The sequence below is a fragment of the Phacochoerus africanus genome, chromosome 9, assembly GCF_016906955.1.
Source record: "Phacochoerus africanus isolate WHEZ1 chromosome 9, ROS_Pafr_v1, whole genome shotgun sequence".
In the NCBI taxonomy this organism is placed as follows: Eukaryota; Metazoa; Chordata; class Mammalia; order Artiodactyla; family Suidae; genus Phacochoerus; species Phacochoerus africanus.
In genome coordinates, this window is record NC_062552.1 from 21,374,361 (window position 1) to 21,398,331 (window position 23,971).

At 41.5% G+C, this 23,971-nt stretch overlaps 1 protein-coding gene and 1 pseudogene across 3 annotated transcripts; one reads left to right on the plus strand and one right to left on the minus strand.

Annotated features, from left to right (window-relative positions):
* Nucleotides 1-11,517, minus strand: part of LOC125136193 (zinc finger protein 879-like) — a 45,940-nt pseudogene extending 34,423 nt beyond the window's left edge.
* Nucleotides 756-8,245, plus strand: LOC125136165 (zinc finger protein 391-like). Of its 3 annotated transcripts, none has more exons than XM_047796865.1 (3): nt 756-979; nt 4,950-5,067; nt 5,824-8,245. In XM_047796865.1, the coding sequence occupies exon 3, from the start codon at nt 5,902-5,904 to the stop codon at nt 6,979-6,981; it is 1,080 nt and encodes a 359-aa protein (XP_047652821.1). In that variant the 5' UTR covers nt 756-979; nt 4,950-5,067; nt 5,824-5,901; the 3' UTR covers nt 6,982-8,245. The 3 variants fall into 3 exon arrangements, with proteins under 3 accessions (XP_047652821.1, XP_047652822.1, XP_047652823.1); XM_047796866.1 differs by having other exon boundaries at nt 4,953-5,067; XM_047796867.1 differs by lacking the exon at nt 756-979 and having other exon boundaries at nt 4,804-5,067.
* Nucleotides 11,518-23,971: the final 12,454 nt, after the last annotated feature.

The following is a 23,971-nucleotide window of genomic DNA, read 5'->3' on the forward strand; positions in this document are numbered from 1 at the left end:
AATGCTACCGCAAAAACTGGATATCTGTGGGCAAAATAATGAAGTTGTACCCTTACTTTACACCAAATACAAGAAATAATTCAAAATGCGTCAAAGATCTAAATTTAAGGGTAAAGCTATAAAGGATAGGTAGGATCCTGTATAAAACACAGGTAGGATCCTCATTGTATTCACCGTTATGTCTCATGGTGGAATTTGAGAAGTGTCCTGCATTTAACCGCATTTAAGCATCTAGGCTATGCCAAAAAAAAAAAAAAAAAAAAGCCTTTTTCTTCAGAGAAAGTGTGAGGTCCACCTTCATTAGAATTGTCTTGGATGCCTGGGACTTTCCTCAGATCGATGCGTAGGAAGCCTGGGAATCTGTATTTTATTTTATTTTTTGTCTTTTTAGGGCCGCACCTGTGGCATATTGAGGTTCCCAGGCTAGAGGTCTAATGGGAGCTGTAGCTGCCGGCCTACACTACAGCCACTACACCACAGCTCACGGCAACGCCGGATCCTTAACCCACTGAGCAGGCCAGAGATCAAAGCCGAAACCTCATGGTTCCTAGTCGGATTTGTGTGAATCTGTGTTTAAACAACTCACCGGGTATGGTGTTTAAAACTATTAACCATTGGTTTGTAATATACTTTGTAGAATGTATTAACGTCTTCGGCGCCTGTCAAAGACCCACTTTCTCCGGCCTCTAGCATCAGCTTCTCAATCTCTCAACGTCACACACACCACGCAAATGGCTCTGCAAAAATCTCCGGGAAACTTAGAGCACCACAGGGCGATTCCGGACTCTCCCGCGCAGGCGCAGAGCCACGGCCTCCAGTATGTTGCCCACTCTCCTTAGCGTCTCTGTTCTCTAACAGGCCATTTGCCCCGGGAGAATTAGCTCCGGGCGGTTGATCAGGCAATGACTGGCCCCGCATACCGAGCAGGATACGACCAGGGGTCTGAGTGGAAGAGCGTCTGTGATCCCCAGGAAACTTGGTGAGCGAGGGAGCAGCGGGTCAACACAGTGGTTTCCCATTAATCCTTCCGGCTTCCTCAAGCCCTGCACACTCAGGTTCCGTCTAAGGGCGGGTCCCGCCCAGGGTGTGTCCCGGTGCTCGGCCCCAGACGGCCGGTGAGTGGGGCACGCAGTGTCCCGAGGCCTGAACGGGTGGGCCTGGAGACTCTGGCAAGCAGTCGTGCGGAGACACTCGGCTCTCTCCGGGGAGAGGGCCGAAGGTGGCCTGGCCGCAGATCTGGCTGGGAGGTGCCTCCGCGGTTGGAACCTGGCGCGGTGTCTCTGCCCAGCGCTCAGAGGTCGCCTAGCCGTGGGCACAGCCTAGTCCCTCGGCTGCATTGACAGTGGTAATTCCCAGGGGGAGCCCCTGGGAGATAGAAAAGATCAGAGTTGCGTTCCGCTCGGCTCCAGCTGGGCGAGGAGGGGCTTCTGTACCTGCGTGTCTCCCAGATGCTTACTGTGCGCCAGGCACTGTTCTAAGAGTTTTTACCTACATTAACTCATTTAATTCTCGCATTAAGCCCATGAAATGCACTATAAATATCCTCATGTTACAGATAAGAATATTGAAGCACACAGAGATGAAGTACCTTACTTGAAGTTACAGAGTTTGAGAGTGCTAGCATTTATTTTATGGTTCTGGTGATGAGGGTTAGTACTTGAATATAGTAGGTGTTATTTGTTGGGGGAAGTATTGACAAATTCTGTGTATCAAATTTTGTGAATTTGTTGTGATTTTGAGCCAATTTTTATGGACTCTGTTGTCTTAAGACCATCTTTTGGTAGGCCTCGAGACTTGACCACCTCCGTTTTAGGGTTGAACAGAAACTGCCTAGGCCTTCCTGCTGCCTTCTACATTCGTAAAGGAGCAGTTAGCCCGATACCAGAAACCAAAGCACCTAGAGAGGACCTATTCCAGAACCTTCAGCACCTGCTTCCTTCTGAATGAGATAATTTCTAATATTGAAGGGAGTAGATACAAGGGAAAATACTTCCTGGATCAGCAGTTGATGATAAGAGGAAGTGGCATGATTAAAAGAATTTCAGCTTAGGACAACAGGAGGTGGTCGGAGCTGTGAGGGCTAGAAAGTTAGTTGTATAAAGAATGGGGTTTGCTGGTGCTGCTGTACTTTGTGACCACTATACTGGAGAGAATAATGATTTGGTAAGGATGCAGTATCCATAGGGCAGTAAGGTGATCCATATAACTAAAGTATGAAGAAGAGAAAAGGAGAGGTAACACTGCACATCATGGTGGAGGAACCTCTTGGATGAAACCTGGATAAGTGTATGGTCCTAACCTTGTGGAGATAGTGACCTCCTAGCCTCCCTAAAATAGATCTAGGGGGCTTCCCCAAGACTCTTGTCATATCTACCAGAACTGTCTTCCCCATTTCATGTGCATCCTCCAAAGGCAGAAAAAAAAAAAAAATGCATCTGTCTACACTCTAGAGCAGCAGTACAAATCCTCTGAGAGCATCTTTCCTTAAATGTACACCATCACAATTTAAAAGTTAATTCATTTGAGGTAAGCACATCAGTAATATAATCTCCTTATGTTGTGTATGATATTCTTTATGATAAGCTTTGCCATTTTTACCTTGTAGCATTCACAGAAGCTTTGTGAGAAAAGCTTTGTGGTACTGGTAATGCCATTTTATTTTATTTTATTTTATTTTATTTTATTTATTTATTTATTTATTTTGTCTTTTTGCCATTTCTTGGGCCACTCCCACGGTATATGGAGGTTCCCAGGCTAGAGGTCTAATCGGAGCTGCAGCCACCGGCCTGTGCCAGAGCCACAGCAACGCAGGATCGGAGCCGCGTCTGCAACCTACACCACAGCTCACAGCAACGCTGGATCCTTAACCCACTGAGCAAGGCCGGGGATTGAACCTGAAACCTCATGGTTCCTAGTCGGATTTGTTAACCACTGAGCCACAACAGGAACTCCTGGTAATGCCGTTTTATAGTGTGGACTAGATCTTTTAAAAAGTGAGTGACTTGCACAGAGATGCTTAGCTCTGTGATGGAGCGGTATCTCCACCTTCTGTTTGACTGTCAGGAAGAAGCAGGGGTCTACTGCCTACTCCCTTTGAACTCATCCCATGTGAGAAAATCAATAAACCAGCTGTATTATATGCCCCAGAACACCTAGAGAGGTTAGAGCATTTGTACTTGACCCAAGTCCATCCTTTACATTTTCTCATTAAAGAACTGGGGACTAACCCAGACGTAAATGTCTACTGTCATTTTCTTTGTGTCTTGGAGGAGGAGGAATTATTTTGGGGCATTTGTTTTACCTCTTAATACTTAGGGTTGCATTCACCTGGCCCAATATGAACAGTACTAGATCAGTGACTCTGGATACCTTAGGATAAGACCTGTTATTCCCAGATTTGCCCTTGACCAAAAAGAAAACCAAGAGGAAGCAGAAGAGGGAAAGGCAACTTTCTATCTCACTATAAAATCTGTATGCCGTGTAAGTTGAGTCTTCTTTTCTTTTTTGGAAGTTTGTGTCATCTCGCCAAATGGAGACACATTTACTTCTCTTTTCATAGACTGTTCCTTCTTAGGTAAGTGTGGTAAATTTTGTCTGATGGGACTATTCCCTGTTTGCCTGCTCATTGCTTTTAATATCTTACTCAGCACCTCTTGCTCTATTTCATCATTAGGTGATTGGCCTGTTTCTTGAATGGTGTCATCTGAAACATGGACCTTAGGCTCTCACATGTCTCTGGGATTTAGAAAAGTCTATTTATTTTAGTCTTATCCCCTCAGTCTAGGCAGATGGGTCTCTGCCTCAGAGTTTGGAATCTAAAATTAAATTCCAGGAATCATCTCAGACCAAACAATCAAGCCCAACATCTTCATTTTACAAATGAGGGTATATAAAGCCAGACTGGTTATTTTTCCTTGGTTGTTATTTAGCTACCAGTGGAGCTATGATCAAAGTCCAAATTACTTGGTAAATTCTTATACCATAGGGCCTCTATCTGATGTTTCACTGATGTATGCCAAGGAAGCAACTTGCTTTGTGGTAGCACTTTAGAGGAGGCCAGGAAATGTAATCCTTAGTTTACACAGTTAAGGCTTTTAGTGTGGCTGGACTTATTTCAGCCTCCAGGATAGTTATTTCTCAGAGGTAGTCACTCTCTGAACCTCCATGGCTCTGGAGGGTCAAGATCATGCTGGTGTCCTGGGATCAGCAAGGTTTAGTTTCTTGGCCCTTACAGGCCACAGGAATGGAAAATGTGACCCAAGTATTCTTTCCCTGCCTGTTGAGAAGCAGTAAGTAGGATGTAGTTTGAGTCCAGGATTTATCACTTGACCTTGGGCCAAATTACTTATCCTTTCTATACCTCAAATTCTTCATTTGTATTGTGGAAATAACAATAGTACCCCTCTCACTGTTGTGAGACTCAAATGAGTCAATATGCATAAAATGCTTAGAATGGGCAGACCCAAGAGAAAAGACCAAAAAAGGGCCTTTTCTAGAGGCGTCAAGTTAGGTTCCTTTTACAGTTGGGTTCTTTTTATTTTTTCAATAGAGAAACTTTCCCCCATGTAGTTTCTGTGTGTCTGTCACAGGTGTCACATATACAAACACATAATGCATAATACAATTATACATGTTGTGAGTTTATTTGAAATGCAAAAACAACTATATCTTGGGACTCTTGTCTACACACTACATAAATATATTAGTTAAATTATAGATAATCTTATATGAAATTTGCATATTTTACCAACTTCAAAGTATTAATAAGCATGAGAGTAAACTCTCAATTTAAAATTGGTTCTCTCCTTTTAATTCTATCCTAGTTCTTTCTCTGTTCAGGAGATCCTTTCTACTTCTAATCTTTCTATAGACCAAAGCACTAATGTTGAGCTTTCAATAGCCCTGTGTCTCCAGCACCAATAGCCTTGTGTTAAATCATTTCCAATCAGCAGGAATCCCAGCATGTGAATTGGATATAATCACCAAGTTGGAAGAAGAACAACTGTAGACACTGGATCTTCAGGGAGCTGAAGAGGGGAATGAAAGTGACCAAAAATATCTATCTAGGTGAGTAGCATCATGAAAAGATTACCAATTTGAAACTTAGCAGACATGAATTCTAGTCTAAGCTCTTGCAATTTGTTGAGTGACTCAAGTTACTCAATCTGTTTTCCATCTGTCAAATGAGCAAGCTGGCCTCAATGAACTCTATGTTAAGATCTATTAAGATGAGCTTCTATAAGCCTATGAAGTCTGTGGTTGTAGACTTGTTTAGAAGAATACCTAAACTAGTTGGAAGAAGGATTGGGGGATCAAGTGGGGATAGTAGTGTAACAGCATTTCTGAAATTCTGTTTTCTTTCATCTCCAAGAAGATGGTTGTATCCAAGCTTGATAGTCTTCCTCACTTTTCATATTTTTGTGGGGTTATCTTTTCTACCTTTGAGAGTCTTTACTCTTCTGATCCCTTTCCTTTCTCTCATTTACCATAACTAATTGGCTATCATAGCCAATAGCTCATTTTACTTTATAATCCCCTCTTCTATGCTCATCAATTGCTATCTCTGCTCATTTCCACTTGGGAATATTACTATATTACCCAATCCCCTACCCATATTTCTTGATGTCTCCATGCTCACTGCATCCACTATGAAAACTCTGTTATCTCTTCTTGCCTTGTTTACATCTCTTTCATTATCCATTTTTATTTTTCTCTTAAGTTGCTAGTGTGCATGAATAGCAAATTAGTTGGGTTTTTTATGATTTATTTTCCTTGCTATCCACACTAGACACAGGTGACATTTGTACTTTAAATGTCTTTCAGATAGGGAGATTTGAACTGAACCAAAGCACCAACACCAATCAGGCTATTTCTGAAGAAGCAGAGTTTTCAGGGGCAGCAATGGAAAGTCTCCAAGGGAGTAGTACCCAACGTCCTATGAATGAAGATGCCTGTAAAAGTGAGGGCCAGTTATCAAGGCAAACAAAATGTAGTACTATACAGAAGAAATCTTCTTTCGAGAAAACAGCCATCAGGAAAGTGTCAATGACTCTCAAGGAAATTTTCACTAGGGAGAGAGGCTCTGAATCCAGTGACTTTAGTCTAAGCTCAAAACTTAAAACACAACAAAAAATTCCAAAGGAAGCTAGGTCGCCCACACCTAGGAAAAACTCCAAAGATAAGTCAGACTTAATTAAACACCAAAAAACCTTTCCACAAAGGAAACCTTGTAAACACAGTGAATGTGGTAAAGCCTTTAATTACCAATCAGACCTTACTGTCCACAGTGGAAATCATGGTGGAGAAAAGCCTTTTGAATGCAATGAATGTGGGAAAACTTTTAGTCGAAGTACACACCTTATTGAACATCAAAGAACTCATACTGGAGAGAAACCTTATGAATGCAGTGAATGTGGAAAAGCTTTTAGCCGGAGTACACACCTTAGTCTACATCAGAGGATCCATACTGGAGAAAAACCATATGAATGTAGGGAATGTGGAAAAGCCTTTAGCCGAAGCACTAACCTTAGTCAACATCAGCGAACTCATACTCGAGAAAAACCTTACAAATGTAATGAATGTGGGAAAGCCTTCAGTGACCGTTCAACCATAATTCAGCATCAACGGATACATACTGGAGAGAATCCCTATGAATGCAGTGAGTGTGGAAAAGCTTTCAGTTGGATCTCATCTCTTATTGAACATCAGAGAACACACACTGGGGAGAACCCTTATGAGTGCAGTGACTGTGGGAAAGTGTTCAGTCGAAGCTCATCCCTTGTTGAACATCAGAGAATCCACACTGGAGAAAGGCCCCATGAGTGCAGAGAGTGTGGAAAGGGCTTCAGTCGGAGCTCCTCCCTTATTATTCACCAGAGAACCCATACCGGAGAGAAGCCTTACAAGTGTAATAACTGTGGGAAATCCTTCAGTCAGAGTTCAACTCTCATCAGACATCAGCAACTTCACACTAAAGAGTAATATCTGAGCTTTCATTAATATTAGCAGAAGAGCACATAGCATAACCTCCTACAGCTGAAAAGAAACATATATACTTGTTTGAATTTTCCTTCCCTACCAGTTAGCTATAAGCCAGTTTCAAGCTAGCTTGCCTTCCTTTTTGTAAACTACATGCTCAAATGAGTGATCAATCCAACAAGGAGATGACTTTAACAACCTAACGTATTAAATCTAATATTCTGAAGGGCTCCAAACTTATCTTAGACTACACAACTTACTAACACCTTCACCTTATCTATTCCATGGAGCTTCAGCCTGAACAACTGGGGTGTGTGTGTGTGTGTGTGTGTGTGTGTGTGTGTGTGTGTGTGTGTGTTTTCATGCTTGCTGGCTCCAGTAGCAGGGAGCTGACTTCAGAATAGGACAAAAAACTTCCCACCAGTTTGGGGATATAGTCTTAAGGCAAATTCAGTCTCTGGACTTAAAACAACAGATTTTTTTTTGTTCCTTCCTCCCTCACCTGTCTTTGCTGCAGCATATTTTCCTCAAAGTATAACCCATAGTTATACTAATGTGCCTAACTAAACCTAGTGTTATCTCATCCCTAAAGAATATCCTTAAAATGTTACATTTAGTTCCTCCACTATCTTAAAAAAAAAAGTGGCTTCCTGATTTTTAAAACTTCTTTTGTTTACAGACTTTATGAAATCTATACCCTCTGGTTCTGACTCTCACTACTCTTATAAAGCTGATCCATCAAGGACAAACTCTGCCTAGTTTTCAGTCCTTTTCCTACTTGACATTTACAGAATTGGCACTTTTGGCCATTCTTATGCCTTAAAATGTGAGCTTTTGGGATCCATGATTCTGTGCTGATCCACACTTTTCCTACCTCCCAGCACTTCTCTGGTTAACAGTGATCAGCTCTATGACTTTGGGCAAGAGTTGGAAAGAATAATTTCATTTTATTGGCTCAATGCAGGCATGGATTCTAGTTTAATCTAAATCAGGAGGGCTTGATTTAATAGTGCAGCTGTTTTAGTCTTTTGAATGGTGAGATAATCTCATAAATATCTTGTTCCTTTTAGTTCTACTTTGAATTATATACATTTGCCCTTAGGACTGACTATCCTTCAGAGCACCTGGGATGCTGGCCTCTTGGTCTTCCATTTCATGAGACTGTTGTAAGGACTAGGTGAGTTTATTAATATAAAGTGATGAAAACAGTGCCTGATTATATAGTAAGTGCTCAATAAATGCTAATTGTTATGATTCTGTTATTTCACATCTGCCTATAGTCTCTCATCCTTGAAGAGTCTGTAACTTCCACAGAAATGGAAAACCAGGATCACAATCAAATAAGTTAGAGGATATTTCTTCTACCATCATAGGCAATGGTCATCTATTTTACTATAACTCTATTGTGTGTCAAAAAGAACTTAAGGCAGCTTATAAGATATGATAAAATAGAAAACCAAAAACAATACAAATCAGCATTAGAGAAAGGAACAAGCGCCTAGAAAATCAAGATCATGACCTATGGCATGCCATAGGTAGGGATGCAAAGTGAGCATTCTGGCAATCAAAGTGAGATGGTCATTTGCTTACACTGTATTTGGAAGAGGAGAAAATGTCCATTCTTCAAGGAAGGCTTTGCTTATAATAGTTAGATTTAAAAGGATTTCTCCATTGGTCTTCATGTAATTATGCCATGCGTTTAATAGCAAAAAATGACATGTTCTCTACAACATCTTGCATATAATATGTTTTCTAGTGAATAAATATTTAGTTCATAGTAGAGAGGCAAATATGAAGATTCTTTTTGGAGGGTGTAGTGGGGTTAGGAGCAGAAGAGAATAGTGTACATTAGATAATTAAGTAATTACTGGGTGCTAGAAGAAAAGCTCCTTTCACACATTTGAATAACTTAATTTACCACATTATGGGCTGAAGGAACTGAAATTTACAGATTTTAAAGAACTTACCCAAGGATCAGGATTTGACCCCAATACTGGACCTCTTAAGTTGGGCCTGGTAAGATACAGAAGAAAAAGAACTGTGTGAGTAAAGGCATAGAGGTAGAAAAATGCCCTGTTTGTTCCAATAGATGAACTGGACTGTTTATGGCAGGGAGTTCAATGAAATAAAAATGAGAAAGTTAATTTAAATTGGATAAGTAGATGATGGCTGCCTTGAATACCAGTTTGTATTTGGATGTAATTGTCTAGGCAATGAAGGAATTGCAGGAGCTTTTTGATCATGGTAATAAAAATTTGGTTTGGGGGAAGATTAATCGGGTAGAGAAGACAAGGTGGTTTGGAAATGGGAGAGACAGCAGTAGATACTAGGTGGGAAGCTGAAGTATTAGAATACTGGTATTGGGAACAGCAGTGGTCAGATGAAGAGACAGTAAAGGAAGGATCCTGTGAAACTGGTGATTAGATATGGGCAAGGAACAAGAGGGACCATCAGTTCCTTAATTGCTGTTATTAACTTTCATGTAAGCTACCTATGGACATGGAGGGAATAATTTCTGATACACATTCAGCATGAACACAAAACATTAAAAAGCTGAATGCCTGATAGGATTAACTTGTATCCTTAAAGTCAATGCAGAACCAAAAACATTTGGGATTTATTGTGGGGAAGTTGGGTCAGAAGGTAAAGAGTTGATTAGGAGTGGAACACTTATTCTAAAGAAAAAGGGAGGGTCTTCCAATACAATCCAAATCACTGTGGCTCAGCTCACACTGAGGAATGTCTTCAAAACAATCTCTGAACCTTGCACAAGCCCACATTGAGGTGCTCTGCATGGGCCCTTTTCAGGAAGGTGGATTAGGAGCAAAGTTCCCTCAAAGGCCAAGTGCCTTCCCTGTCACTCCTCGTGGGGACCCCTAGGCCATTCCTCCAAGTAACGGGTCAGAGTAGGGAAGGAGGAGCATAGGTAAGACCTCTAAGCTCTGCACTTTGGCTGTGCTCCTGGACTTTCATGGTGACAACTGAGTGGCCCAGCTACACCCAACAAGGCCAGGATGGCCACTCCTATAAGCCACTGGAGGGGGGGCCAGCGACCGATCCAAATGCCATTTTTCCACTTCCGTGGAGACGTTCTGAAGCAGTATCGGCCAAAGAGCAAAGAAAGCGCAGGTGTGGTGCCGGCCAGGCATCTTCTGGAAGCGTGGTCCACCAGAGATTCCATGTGCAGAGCCTAGCCAGCTAATCCCCACCATGGCTCTTCCAGGGAGCAGTACCTGAGGCCACAGTCAGCCAGGTAAGCCTGGTGCTTTGGGCCAGCAGGAGGATGGTAATCATTTCTTGCTCTAAGCCCTACTTGAAGAAAGGAGAGGGTTCCAAGGAGGCAAAATTAGGGAAAATAAATACATGGAGAGCCCCTTGACTTGTAGCCCTCAGATTCACCAAATAAAATGCCCATTCTCTAATTGATTTTTCCTCATCATCAGAGATGAGCCATGATTCCTCTATCTCTCATTTTTTCTCTCTGCTTTCAGGTGGCCTGGAACTAAAATCACAGTTTTCAATCTGAATAAATCAACATTATAAACATGACTCACAAGGGCTATAGAGACCTTTGTTAACCTCTTCAGCCTCTTCTCCCCATCTTCCCAGACTTTTGTGCTCTGCCACTCTGGCCTTCTCATGGTTTTTCAGAGCTGCCAAGCACTCACCTATGTTAGTCCTTCTGCTTGAAAACCCTATCTTGTTTTTTGGCCTATGTTTTAAAATACAGGTTTTATTATGATTCAAGTATGGTGAGGCCTACAGATAAGGAAATAAATTGTCACTGAAAAGGGTTGTTACTCACAGTTCCTAAAAGAAACATGCCTTGCCATGCAGGGCCACATTGGAATGCACCAGATTTGGTCAGGAGGCTGAAGGAGTGGGAAGAAAACATGGGCAATAGCCTTTAATGTTGTTTCTGTGGAAAAGTACAAGTAAGAAAACATAAGGCTTAGAATTTGTTAATTTGACTTTTTTCAGGAGGGTGTGCAGGTTGCTCTGAGTTGTCTGGTACCTGGTCTTGGGGTGATAGGACCAGGGAATAGTGGCCTAGAGAGTAAAAGCCTGAGAGAAGAGGTGGGGTGGAGGTGTTGTGGGCTCTGGATTGGTTAGTTTGCATATGACACCCACCATGGGGCATGGGGGGTGGCAGTAGGGAGACAAGTACTTTGATATCTGTAGGAATTAGCTAATCCTGGGAAGAGACAGTCACTCCCAAGTCAGCTAGGGCCTAGATGCCAGAGCATCAAGAATACAAAAAATAAGAAAATACAGTTAAGACACCAATTAAGTCCTCCTCATCCATCAGCTCTCAGCTCAAGTGTAACTTTCTCCAGGGAGCCCTCATAGCTCCTTCAAAATCTCTAGCTTATATGGTTATTTGATTAAAGTCTGTCTTTCTAACCAAACTTCCTAATTAAATCAAACATGAGGGCAAGTAATTTGTCTCTTTGGTTCACTGTGTGCCTCTAGTTACAAAAGAATGCTTGGCACACAGCAGTTGTTTAAGAAATACCTATTGAAAAATAAATAATTGAATATCTCTGGGCCTTAGTCACTGTCACACCAAAATGAAAAAACTGAAGCGCCTCCCTTTTACCAATAAGTTAAATTCCAAAGGTCAGCAACTTAGAAATTATTTTCTAAAGAACTAATGCTTGGCACCTGGATTGCTAGGTCAAATTCTGTAGGCTTTTACAATGAATAATATCCCTGACGTGTTTGATTTACAAACCATCATAACAATGTGGGAAAATGTATTCTCTTATGGACATGAGAGCCCAACTCTTTATTCTCAGTGCAACTGGCTTCTATAGCTGCCATTCTGAAGTCAGCAAGGATTTGGAATGAGGACCCACCTGGTGTGAAGGGAGATGATACTAAGCAATTTGCTAAGACTTTACCTTTCCATAGAAATGTTTGTTCATAATCCCATACACGTTATAAATGAGAATAAACCATAATAAAATTTTTTAGACGTTTTGAAATATGCAATGATCAACTTAGGACTCACAGTTCTCTCCAGGCCATGCAGAGGTCAAAGAGTTTCTGTTTACAAATTTGGAGCAGCCTGAATTTCTAATACCTTACCTGACTCTAAAGTGTGCACCAAATCATTCTGCAGGAGATCTAACAAAGCTTCAACAGATACAAACTAGAAGAATGTTACCAGGAACATCATGTGGTGGTAGTCAAAAGAATTATCCATTAAATGAGGCTACTGTCCCCAACAGTGCCACTGTATACAAGAGTACCCTGCACACACTCAGTCATCTAGCACGAGTCTGTTTCCCCATTATTTCCACTTAGATCACAAGACTCCTCAGATAAGAAATTTAAAACAGTGTACATGCTTAAAGAGCAAAATGCTTGGTTCTTAATACCTTATAGCAATAAAGTGATGACTAATATTGAGAGCTGATTTATAAATCATGGTTCTATAGCTTTATAGGAATTAATTCATTGAATCGTTACAAAACCCTAGGGAAAATGTCCAAGATAATATTATCCATATTTTAAACATGAGGAAACTGAGGCTGATAAATAATTTAATCAAGGCTACATGGTGTGCTGTGTTGGGGCTTGAACCTCAGCGATCTGTGCCCAGGGAGCACATTCTTCTGTTCTACATGCCTCCTCTACAAGAGAAAACATCTTCAGAAAGTGGGCTAAGGAGATTAGTTAATCACATTGTCCCCTCCCCTGAACCACCAGAGAAAACCCAAGCACTTTCATACGAATTTCAAAGACTATCCTGGCACATACAGCAAAGCCTAACAGAGAGGCGTGGGCTGAATGACCTGACGTGGGGGTGATATTTAAGAGGTCCCACGAATTCCGCTGACTCCAACCTGAAGCAAGCTCTTTCTTTAAGGGGTATCTTCTAAGATTCCCGTTTTGTGCTTTTCCACCCTTTGGAGTCGATTTCTTCTTCCCTTGAATCTCATCTTTCTGCTATCCACATCCTTCTCTGAGATTTTGAAACAAAAAACTTAATACTAAATTTCCCTGGTAAAGCAATCAGAAATGACTTCAATCCCAGCATCTTTAGGATATAGTCCTTCATGTAACTTTCCTTCTTCTTCCCCAAAATCTCAGGCTAAAAAGTTAGATTTGTTTTGCCTGGGAGATTCCTGTTTCCCAAAGTACCAGGCAGGCGGTATTCTCAGCCTCTCGGTCTTAACCTATCCCTGCAATGCTGCCCAGACCCACGCACTAAAATTTACTTGTTTCTGCTGTCAAACAAGGGCTCCAAACCTAGTTTTCAGATACAATATCACACAGGAAACTTCGTACACCAAAACTTCCCGTACAGCGCCCGGGTGTGCAGAGCCTCTTCCCCGCCCTCCGGATTCAGTCGCTGACATTATGCAGCTCAAAGTCGACGTACGGACTGGACCTCTCACCGTCGTTAGTAGCAAGTGAGACTGGAGCCTAGAGTCACTCCTGCCAAAGCTGAGGTGGCATCAGGAAGACGCCGCGGAGCAAACCGCAACCAGCCAAGCGGCCCTCCTTACCTTGCCTCAACCTATGTTTGAGAACTACAATTCCCAGAAACCTCGGAGACTCGCAGTCCTCACAGCGCCAAGACTTCATTTCCCAGAAGTCTTCGGGCCAGCTCCCACCCGCCCTGAAAACGTTATGTGACGTCATCGACTTCCGGCCAACGATTTTTAGGCTGTCCCGTGGGCCTCGTTTGGTCATGGTACCATTGCCTGGCTCTCTGTCACCTTTTTTTTTTTCCTAAAAATTTGATAAATCAGAGTTAAGGTTTTTTAACCCCTTTCCGTTAGATTCTATTCATTTAACATATGTATTTCACACCTACTCTGTGGAAATCTTCTCTTCTGAATTGTGGGCTGTGAGAGAAGATGAGTCACTTTCTTCACTGAATATTAATTCAGCTCATTAAAGAGGCCACAATCCTTCCTCAACACTCTCCCTGTCGTCCTACCACCCCAAGCCTAACACATACACGCTCTGAAAAGTATAAAGGGATAAAAAGCAAAGTGTAAGCACGGGTCCCATCACTCATAATCCCTGAACATAGGAAATGTTCTTTCAGCCTTTTTTTTTCCTAGTGATATCTATATATCTAAGTATGCTAAATATAGAGATGGATTATGTTTATATATATTTATATGTAACAAAAATTTATAGTTTATATGTAACAAAATTTTACCATATACATTCATGTTGAACTTTTCCCATGTTAATATTTTCCAATATTTTTAAATGGTACAGTCAAAGAACTAACCCTGTCCCAGTATCAGCATTTCTTTTCAGGCTTCCTTGACACTAGTGTTTTTGCTTAGAACCCTTAGCAAATGCTTCAGTCTGCTGTTGTCAGAACAACTTTATAAAATTATTCATTTTATTAGTTGTGATAATGACATTATGGTTTCATTTAAAAGGAAGAAAAAGCCCTTATTGGTTAAAAAATACATACTTATGAGACAAATGATAAGATATCTAGGTCTTACTTAAAAATACTCCAGGAATAAATAAAAGTGGGGAGTCAGAGAAGGATTGCTAAACAAGATTGGCAAATACCGATTATTGTTTAAGCTTGGGTGAAGACTGCGCTGGAGTTCACTTTTGTATTTTGTTTGTCTGAAATTGTCTTTGATTTTTTTTTTTTGTATTTTTGCTATTTCTTGGGCCGCTCCCGCGGCATATGGAGGTTCCCAGGCTAGGGGTCGAATCGGAGCTGTAGCCACTGGCCTACGCCAGAGCCACAGCAACACAGGATCCGAGCCGCATCTGCAACCTACACCACAGCTCACGGCAATGCCGGATCGTTAACCCACTGAGCAAGGGCAGGGACTGAACCCGCAACCTCATGGTTCCTAGTCAGATTCGTTAACCTGCGCCACGACGGGAACTCCATGAAATTGTCTTTAATATTTTTTTTAATGTGTACAAGCATACCTCTTGGAACAATATGGCCACATAATTCCTTCCAACCTCATGTTCAAGGGATCCTTTGACCACTGCCCAAATGAAGAACTTTCACCTCCATTGTCATCTCTGTAATGCTGATTCCTTTTCCTGGTTACCAATCTTTTTTACTAGTTTTTTCACAGTACCTCTGAAACCAAAGCAAATCTTATCTCTTTCCAGAACACTCCTTTTACTTTCATGCTCTCCCAAATCTCAGTCTCCTCCTGATCTCTTCTACAGGCATGACTTTGGCATCAGGAACTTATAGCCTTCTGCTCTAATTCATGTCTCATTTCATTCTGGGTGACCTCAGTGTGCCTGATGGAGTGACTTCTCAGTAAATATTTGTTGAATCAGTCAATGTCCATGTGGATGAATCATGTAGCAAACCTTCTGCCTTCTACCTGGAACCCTGGGGTCTTGGCAGACAGGAATCCCCCTGCATCTGCTGCCTATGCTTTTCATCTCCTACTGGTGATCTGATCCTTCCCTTTTTAATTCTTGTTCCAAAACTCCTCCTCCTCCTCTGCCTTTAGAAGGTGCCTGCCATCTGCTTCCCACCCACAACCTTCTGTCCTTCACATTTTCCACACCCACTGCTTAGTTTCAATCCATTTCAACATTGTCAGAAACAATGGTGTTTCTTTCTGCCTCCTTTCTGACTTTGCTCTCACACTCTTTTCAGTTTTCAATCTCTCCTTTTCTACTAACTCATTTCATTATCACTTTAAACAAGTCTAGTAGGTCTCTTCATATTTAAAAACATCCTAAAAAATAAACAAAAATAAAATTTAAAAAAATCCTTGTTAAATTCACATGCAGCTTTAGCCACCACAATAATTCTTGATATGGCCAGACTTCTATCCTTTAGACTGCTATGTATTTCTTTCATTCTCCACCTTACCATCCGCTTATTCTATAGCCCCTTAAATTTGACCTATCCCTTTGAAACTAAGCTGTATCTGCTCTTAGGAAAACGAAAATTGAAAATACCCCAATATCATTTTCACCAGATTGGCAAAATTCCTAGATTTGACAAGCATAGTCCTTGTCAAAGCTGTGGGGAGTCAATCTCATATGTTGCTGGTCACAGGGAGGAACCCCATGAAGGGGACTTTGGTAATATCTGATAATTGTGTATATATGCACTTATTCAAAATGACATATATACAAGGTAATTCATTTAATAGCTTGTAACAGCAAAATTTGATAATAACCTAAATGTCCTCCATCATGGAATTGGTTAAATAAATTTTGCCATCAATCAATAAAATACTATGTAGCTTGTGTTGGTCAATATTATGTGTCAACTTGGCTAGGCTATGGTGCCTAATTGTTTGGAATTGTGTGGTCAAACACTAGTCTAGGTAATTAGGTGATGGTATTTTGTAACAAAATTATTTAATAAAGTTGATTACCCTCCATTATGTGGGTGGGCCTCATTCAATCAGTTGTAGTCCCTCAGAGGAAAAACCAAGGATTCTCAGAGCAGAAAGAATTCAGCTTCAAGACTGTAACATAGAATGTTGCCTGAGTTTCTAGCCAACCGGTCTACTTTTAGGAATTCTGGACTCAAGACTGCAACTTCAAACTCACTCAAATCTCCAAACTGCTGGCTTATCCTATGGATTTTGGACTTGACAGCCCCCACAATTTTGTGTCAATTATTAAAAATAAATCTCTCTCTATATATATATATGTGTGTGTGTGTATATATATTCTATTTCTCTGAAGTACACTAAATAATACACAGCTATAAAAAAGATTGAGGGAGTTCCCATTGTGGCGTAGTGGAAATGAATCCGACTAGGAACCATGAGGTTTCGGGTTCGATCCCCGACTGTCTCAGTGGGTTAAGAATCTGGTGTTGCCGTGAGCTGTGGTGTAGGTCGCAGACACGGCTCAGATCCTGCGTTGCTGTGGCAGTGGTGTAGGCCAGCAGCTATAGCCCCCAACTGGACCTCTAGCCTGGGAACTTCCATATGTCACCGATGCGGCCCTGAAAAACAAACAAACAAACAAACAAAAAACAGATTGAGACACTCTATATATGGAAAGATCTCCAGAATGTATTTTTTGAGTGAAAAAAAAAGTGCATAGCACTCTATATCTTGTGTTTAAAAGGAATTGAAATAAGAATGCATATTTATTTATTTATATTTACTTATATCTGCGCTAAAACTCCTGAAGGGTTCATAAATTAAAAGTGGTTGCTTGAGAGGAGGTTCTAGACAGATGGAAGATAGAAGTAGGAGTGACAAGTTTTTTATGACATTAAAAAAAAAAAAAAACAACCTTTGAGGAGTTACCACTGTGGTTCAGTGGTAACAAACCAGACTAGTGTCCATGAGGAAAAGTGTTTGATCCCTGGCCTTGTTCAGTGGGTTAAGGATCCAGCCTTGCCTTGAGCAGCAGGAGGTCACAGACACAGCTCAGAACCAGCTTTGCATGGCTGTGGCATGGGCTGCAGCTCTGACTCGACCCTCAGCCTGAGAACCTCCACATGCTGAGGGTGCAGCCCTAAAAAGCAAAAAGAAACAAATTTTGTGATTTTTGAACTATGTGACTGTTTTTACCTATTCAAAAACTTTAATTTCCTGAGGACTTCACTAACCCCTAATTGCAAATGTAGTCTTCTTTATATAAATCCTAACTTGGTAGTATGCTACAGCACACACTAATCTTTCCTTGGAATTTCCTCCTCTAGTTCCTCAGCATTTTAACGCTCCTAGTTCTCTGATTTGCTTTACCTCTCTTTCTTTCACTCTTCTGTTTCTTGAATAGGATATTCTCCGAAGTTCTGTCTTCAGCATCTTGACTCTGGCTCTCTATTCTCTCTTTCTGCTGAAGCTTAAGCTATTACCTCTGTACCAGATCTGCCTTCTCCACACAAATCCTTCCTCATGAGCTCAAGACTCACATTTCTGACTACTTCCTAGATGTTTCCAGACCCATACCAATATTCTGTTGGTACCACAAACTAATATAGTAAACAAACAAACCAAAACAAACAAAAAAACACTCTCATCTTCAATTCAACTTTTTATACAGGCTACCATGTTGGGTGAGATCCCCAGCCTTCAAGAGGGCATTTTGGTAGTCATAATGACTAGGGAGTGTTACTTGAATTTACAGGCAGAAGTCAGTGATGATAAACATCTTAAAATGCTTATGGCAGTCTGGCACCATAGGAACTGTCCCGTCCAAATGCCAATAGGATAATGACCTCACCATCTATCCTGTCGTCTTGGTTCAGACTATGGTGTCATATATATCTCTTCTTTTTTCCTTACCCCTGCACTCAGCTGATCATCAAGCCCTAGTAATTCTACCTCTGAAATATCTCGTCTCCTTAGCTGCTGTCACTAGCTTAGTTCATATGTGGGCTCACAGCTACAACATTGTAAAGGCTTCTGAAACTGACCTCTACCTCTAATCTTCCTTTTCCTATTTTTCACATCACTGTCAGTTATCGCCCCTAAAATATATGTAATAAGCAATATGACCCAAGCCCTAGCATGAAAGCCTACTTTTCCAGCATTCTCTCCACTTCTAATGTGTGGGGCACAACAGTCAATTCCACCACCTCTGTGATCCCTTCTGGGGAAAGAGAAAGTCCTGAGAAATAACTGCCCTACTCAGAAGTTCCTATGATTCCACTCCCATGCAAAAAATCATCACCAGACTGTTAATTGGAATCTGCCTTCCTTCCATATGAAAATCAATGTTCACTTCCTTCTGGGACTTAAGGCTAGACCAAGGATACAACATCACGTCCCAGTGGATAAAAGTCAAGTCTGGGACACAAGACATGTGCTGATTCTCTACATGTGCTCCCATTTGACCCAAGCTACACTGGTTAATGGAAGAAAATTTCCTAAAACCTGCCTGACTCAAGAAGCATGTGAAGAAACCAGATGATAACTTACTTGATAGTTTTGTGGAAATAAGACATGAGTTTCACAAAGTGGCATGGTCTGGGAAAAGGCACAGGCTCAAGGAACACAATATTCTAGTTTATGTGGTACCACTAATTAGTTATATGATATTACATAACAAGGCCTGGGCCTCAGTTTTTCTTAAACAAAATTGGAGATAACTAGCCCACATGACTCAAAAGCCTCCTGTAAGAAAATATAAATAAAAGTTATGAAAAATTAGGGAGATCCTGTTGTGGTGCAGTGGAAACAAATCTAACTAGTATCCATGAGGATGCAGGTTTGATCCCTGGCCTTGCTCAGTGGGTTAAAGATCCAGCGTTGCTGTGAGCTGTGGTGTAGGTCACAGATGTGGTTCAGATCCAGCGTTGCTGTGGCTGTGGTATAGGCAGACTGCTGTAGCTCTGATTCAACCCCTAGCCTGGGAATTTACATATGGCATGAGTGTGGCCCTAAAAAGCAAAAAGCAAAAAAAAAAAAAGTTATGATAATTTAAAAAGCAAATACTACCCCAACTGTTATTTAAGTCCAAAACATTGTGAACTTTTGGACTAAGAATTAGTGAAAGAGTGAGCTGTGTACTCTTTCCTCCACAATAGCAGCCACAGAGGGTCTCGCCTCAGATTCTGGGAGATTCTCCTCAGATTCCATTTTCCTCTCATGGGGTGGAACTTGCTGGGAAAGCCTGGCTTGGGCACTGGGAAAGTAATATTAGCAAAGTTAGCTCACATAGGCTGTGCTTACTGTGATCCAGGCACTATGCTAAGCCCTTCGCACATTTTGTCTTACCTAATCTTCCATAAAACCTCAACAGATGGGTATCATAGTGGTTTGAAAGGTGGTTTAAAATTCTTTGATACTTCCTTCAAAAGGTGGAGCCTAACATTTTGAGTGTGGGCTGGACTCAGAGACTCCCTTCTAATGAACAGGAAAAAAGTGGAAGTGATGTTATGTGAATTCAGAGGCTAAAAGGCATGAACAGCGTTGGGGTTTCCTCTTTCCTTGCTTTGTGGGATCACTTGCACAGAATATCCCAGCCCACTGATTGTTGTGGTTATAAACACACACACCATACATTCATGGGCCCACAGAAAAGTCAGGGTCAAAAATTACCCATTAAAGATTGTATTCATTGCATCCTTCTTTTTGTGACAAGCTGAAGGTCACTAACTTGCATCTACTTTGTTGCGTTCATCATACAAGTCCTGAGCAGTACTGGGAAGTCATTAGAGAATCAACCTGGTCTAAGACAGGAATTCTTAACTTGGCTGCAAGTTCTTCCTCTCTTCCATGAGCTGGCAACTGGCACCTGTCATTTCTGGTACTTCCTGTCTTCTGCCTTACTGTGCACAGTGCTCAGGCTTAGCTTTTCCAGATTCTGTTCTAAGTTCCTTGTGAGCTGAGATCTCATCAGTCAGTAGCTCTCTGGCACTGGGTTTGTTTGTTTGTTTGTTTATTTATTTATTTATGGCAGCATCCGTGGCATAAGGAAGTTTCCAGGATTGGGGTTGAATCTGAGCTGCATTCATAGCTACTTGCAACAACATACATGAAGCTCACAATCTGAGTTTAAAAAGCTAGATGCAGGAGGTCCCATCATTGCTCAGTGGAAACAAATCTGACCAGGAACCATGAGGTTGTGGATTTGATCACTGGCCTCGCTCAGCAGGTTAAGGATCTGGTATTGCCGTGAGCTGTGATGTAGGTGGCAGCTCAGATCTGGCGTTGCTAAGGCTGTGGCGTAGGCTGGCAGCTACAGCGCCGATTCAGCCCCTAGCCTGGGAACTTCCATATGCCATGGGTGCAGCCCTAAAAAAAATAAAAAAAAAAACTAGATGCAAAAGTCTAGCATATTACCAAAAAAATCAAAAACAGGCAAAATGAACCTATGGCATTAGAACTCAGGAGAGCAGTTGCCTTCAGGGAAGAAGTGAGAGGATTTGATTGGAAGGGTGAAGAAGAAGGGTACCAGGATGCTGGAAATGTTCTATTTCTTGACCTGGGCGATAGCTGTACAAATGTGTTCACTTTGCACACTTATATCTTATTTTCTTTCTGTGTTTAATAAGTTCCAAAACTGAATTCAGATTCCTCATCTTTTCTGTTAAACTGTTCCTTCCTTGTATTCCTCTTCTCAGTACCTGACAGCTCCTTTCTTCAAGTTGCTCAAAACCCTTAGAGCCATTCTGGTTTCTCCTTCTCTCACATTTTCAGGTCCAAACCATCAGCAAATCTTGACTGCTATGTTTTCAAAATATAGCATCAATCCAACTACTCCCTACCACTTATCATGACTATCTCTAAGTCACCATTAGCTCTTACCTGAACTATTGGAGCAGTATTCCAACTAGAGTTCTGCTTGCACTCTTGACATTCTATCTACAATCTCTCCCTATGCTGCAGCAAGTGACCCTTTTAAAACAATTAAAATTGGAGTTACCATTGTGGTTTAGTGGTAACAAACCCGACTAGTATCCATGAGGATGCAGGTTCAATCCCTGGACTCACTCAATGGGTTAAGGATCTGGTGTTGCCATGAGCTGTGATGTAGGTCACAGATGTGGCTCAGATCTGGCATTGCCATGGCTATGGCATAGGCTGGCAACTGCAGTTCCAATTCAACCCCTAGCCTGGGAACTTTCCTATCAGAAAAACAAAACAAACAAAACCAACCAACCAAACCAAAAAACCAATTAAAACCATGTGTCACTCCCTTGCTCAATCCCCTCCAATGACTTACCATCTCATTCTGAATAGAATGCCAATTTCTTACCATAGCCACGAAGGCTCTGCATGAATTGTATGCTGTCTCTCTGCCCTCATCTCCTCCTACTCCCTCACAGCACTGCAGCCAGCGCTCCCAAACTGCCAAAGATGTGCCTATCTTTGGACCTTTGTGGCCACTAGTTCTCTGCCTAGAACATTTTTTTCTCCCAGCTATCTGTCTACTTCATTCCTCCACTTCCTCCAGTCTGTGCTCCAGTGATACCTCATTAGAGAGGCACTTCCCAACCATCCTATTTACAACAGCTCCACAACTCCTGGTAGGGATTTCTCACAGAGGCTTCCTGTTGCTTAAGTGTTACTTATAACACTTACCACCAGTTGGCACCTTACACATTTATAATAGGATGTGAGCTCTGTGAAAGCAGAGATAACAGTTTTGTCCCCTTCTGAACTCAAACAACTTATAAGGTCAGGTACTTCAAAAGCACTGGCTGCAGCTGAATGATTTTTAATGAAGAACTTCATGTTTAAGAATGAGTGACTAGGTTATATGATGTTTTCGCCTTTTTCCTCTTCCCTCACCCCGTTATTTGACAAAAACCTAGTCGAGTGGCTCAATATTTATAATCTGGTGGCAGATGTGGAAATTGTCAACATAGGACCTTGAGGAAAATGCTTGGTCTCTAAATGCTCAATCTTGGACACTGAAACATCCAAAGATACATATGAAAATATTAGAGGTTTTTGGTAAAATTCTTTGCCTCATAAAGGACTATCTGGCTTTATTGGTTATTTCTGAGGTCCTTTCATTTCTGAACAGTTTGTCAATGGATGTTAAACCTCTAAGACAAACTGAATCCCTCTGCTATTTTTCTGGACTAATTTCAAGGAAAAAGGTGTAACTTTTAACTTCCAGTTCTCTCCTCCAGATTTCAACTTTGCTCGCCCTCTCAGTATGATGTTAAATAAGTAATGTTAGTGTTATATTAGGTGTTTATGATTTAGAAATGAGAAAATTAAGGAAAAAACTAAGAAACTTCAAACAACTTCTTCTCTCTGCTCTTAAAATAGGAGTAAGGAGAACATACACAGCTAAAGGGCATGTCAAGTGATAGGAAGTTCCCCTGTGGTGCATGTTGGGTGATAAAGGACAAAAACCTTAGTTCAGGAGTTCCCGTCATGGCGCAGTGGTTAACGAATCCGACTAGGAACCATGAAGTTGCGGGTTCGATCAAGAAATAGTAAAAAGACAAAAAAAAAAAAAAAAACCCTTAGTTCACCACATTGGAGAAGTAGATTGGCATGTCTGAGAAAGTGCAGCAGTTGCAAATCCATCCACTTTGGGAAAACTCTGGGATAGCTAAAAGAGATGTTTTCGAGGTACTCAGAAAGGAATTATAGAAACCAAGATCATGTTACATTCTGGAGCCTCACTACCTACCCCTTCTCCAGGCCTGTATTACCTAGGAGTGATTAGTGCACATCCAAAGTCTGGGAATATAAAGGCATGGAATGTCAGAGTTTTTTAAATAAAAGAGGAATTAAATTTGACAGTGATCACATATTCTCTGTGCTCTGGGTTTGATCTGAGAGTATCTATGCAGAGATCAAATTAATGGAACGAAGTCGGATCTTCAAGGCTAATGACAAGTTCCTGAACAAATTCTGTCCCTTCATATAGAAATCAGAGTGGCAAAAGGACAAGAGGCTTCCTGTCCATTCCAGACAGAATTTGGAGTTTTCCACTTTGGGATCTCCTTTGAAACAGGACCCTTCACCTGGATACAGAAACTTTATTTCCTAATACTGTGGAAGGGGTCAGATTCCAACCAAAGCTAATCCTATAACCTGAGACCCATTTCTCCCTGCTAGAGTCCACCTCTCTGTGATGGGATAATTAAAATAACTACATAATAGAAGTCTTGAGAAATTAAGAAATACTAAGATGACATTCCTTTTTTTTTTTTTGTCTTTTTGCTGTTTCTTGGGCCACTCTCGTGGCATATGGAGGTTCCCAGGCTAGGGGTCGAATCGGAGCTGTAGCCACTGGCCTACGCCAGAGCCACAGCAACGCGGGATCCGAGCCGCGTTTGCAACCTCCACCACAGCTCACGGCAACGCCGGATTGTTAACCCACTGAACAAGGGCAGGGACCGAACCCGAAACCTCATGGTTCCTAGTCGGATTCGTTAACCACTGCGCCACGACGGGAACTCCCCAACAGAGGGGGGTTTATCTTTTTTTTTTTTAAGGCCACACCCGTGGCATATGGAGGTTCCCAGGCTAGGGGTCGAATTGGAGCCACAGCAATGCCAGATCCCAGCCGTGTCTGCAACCTACACCACAGCTCACAGCAACACCGGATCCTTAGCTCAGTGAGGAAG

Bases quoted from the DNA above. Each gene is read 5' to 3' on its own strand.
- LOC125136165 (XM_047796865.1), top strand. From the start codon at position 5,902: ATGGAAAGTCTCCAAGGGAGTAGTACCCAACGTCCTATGAATGAAGAT.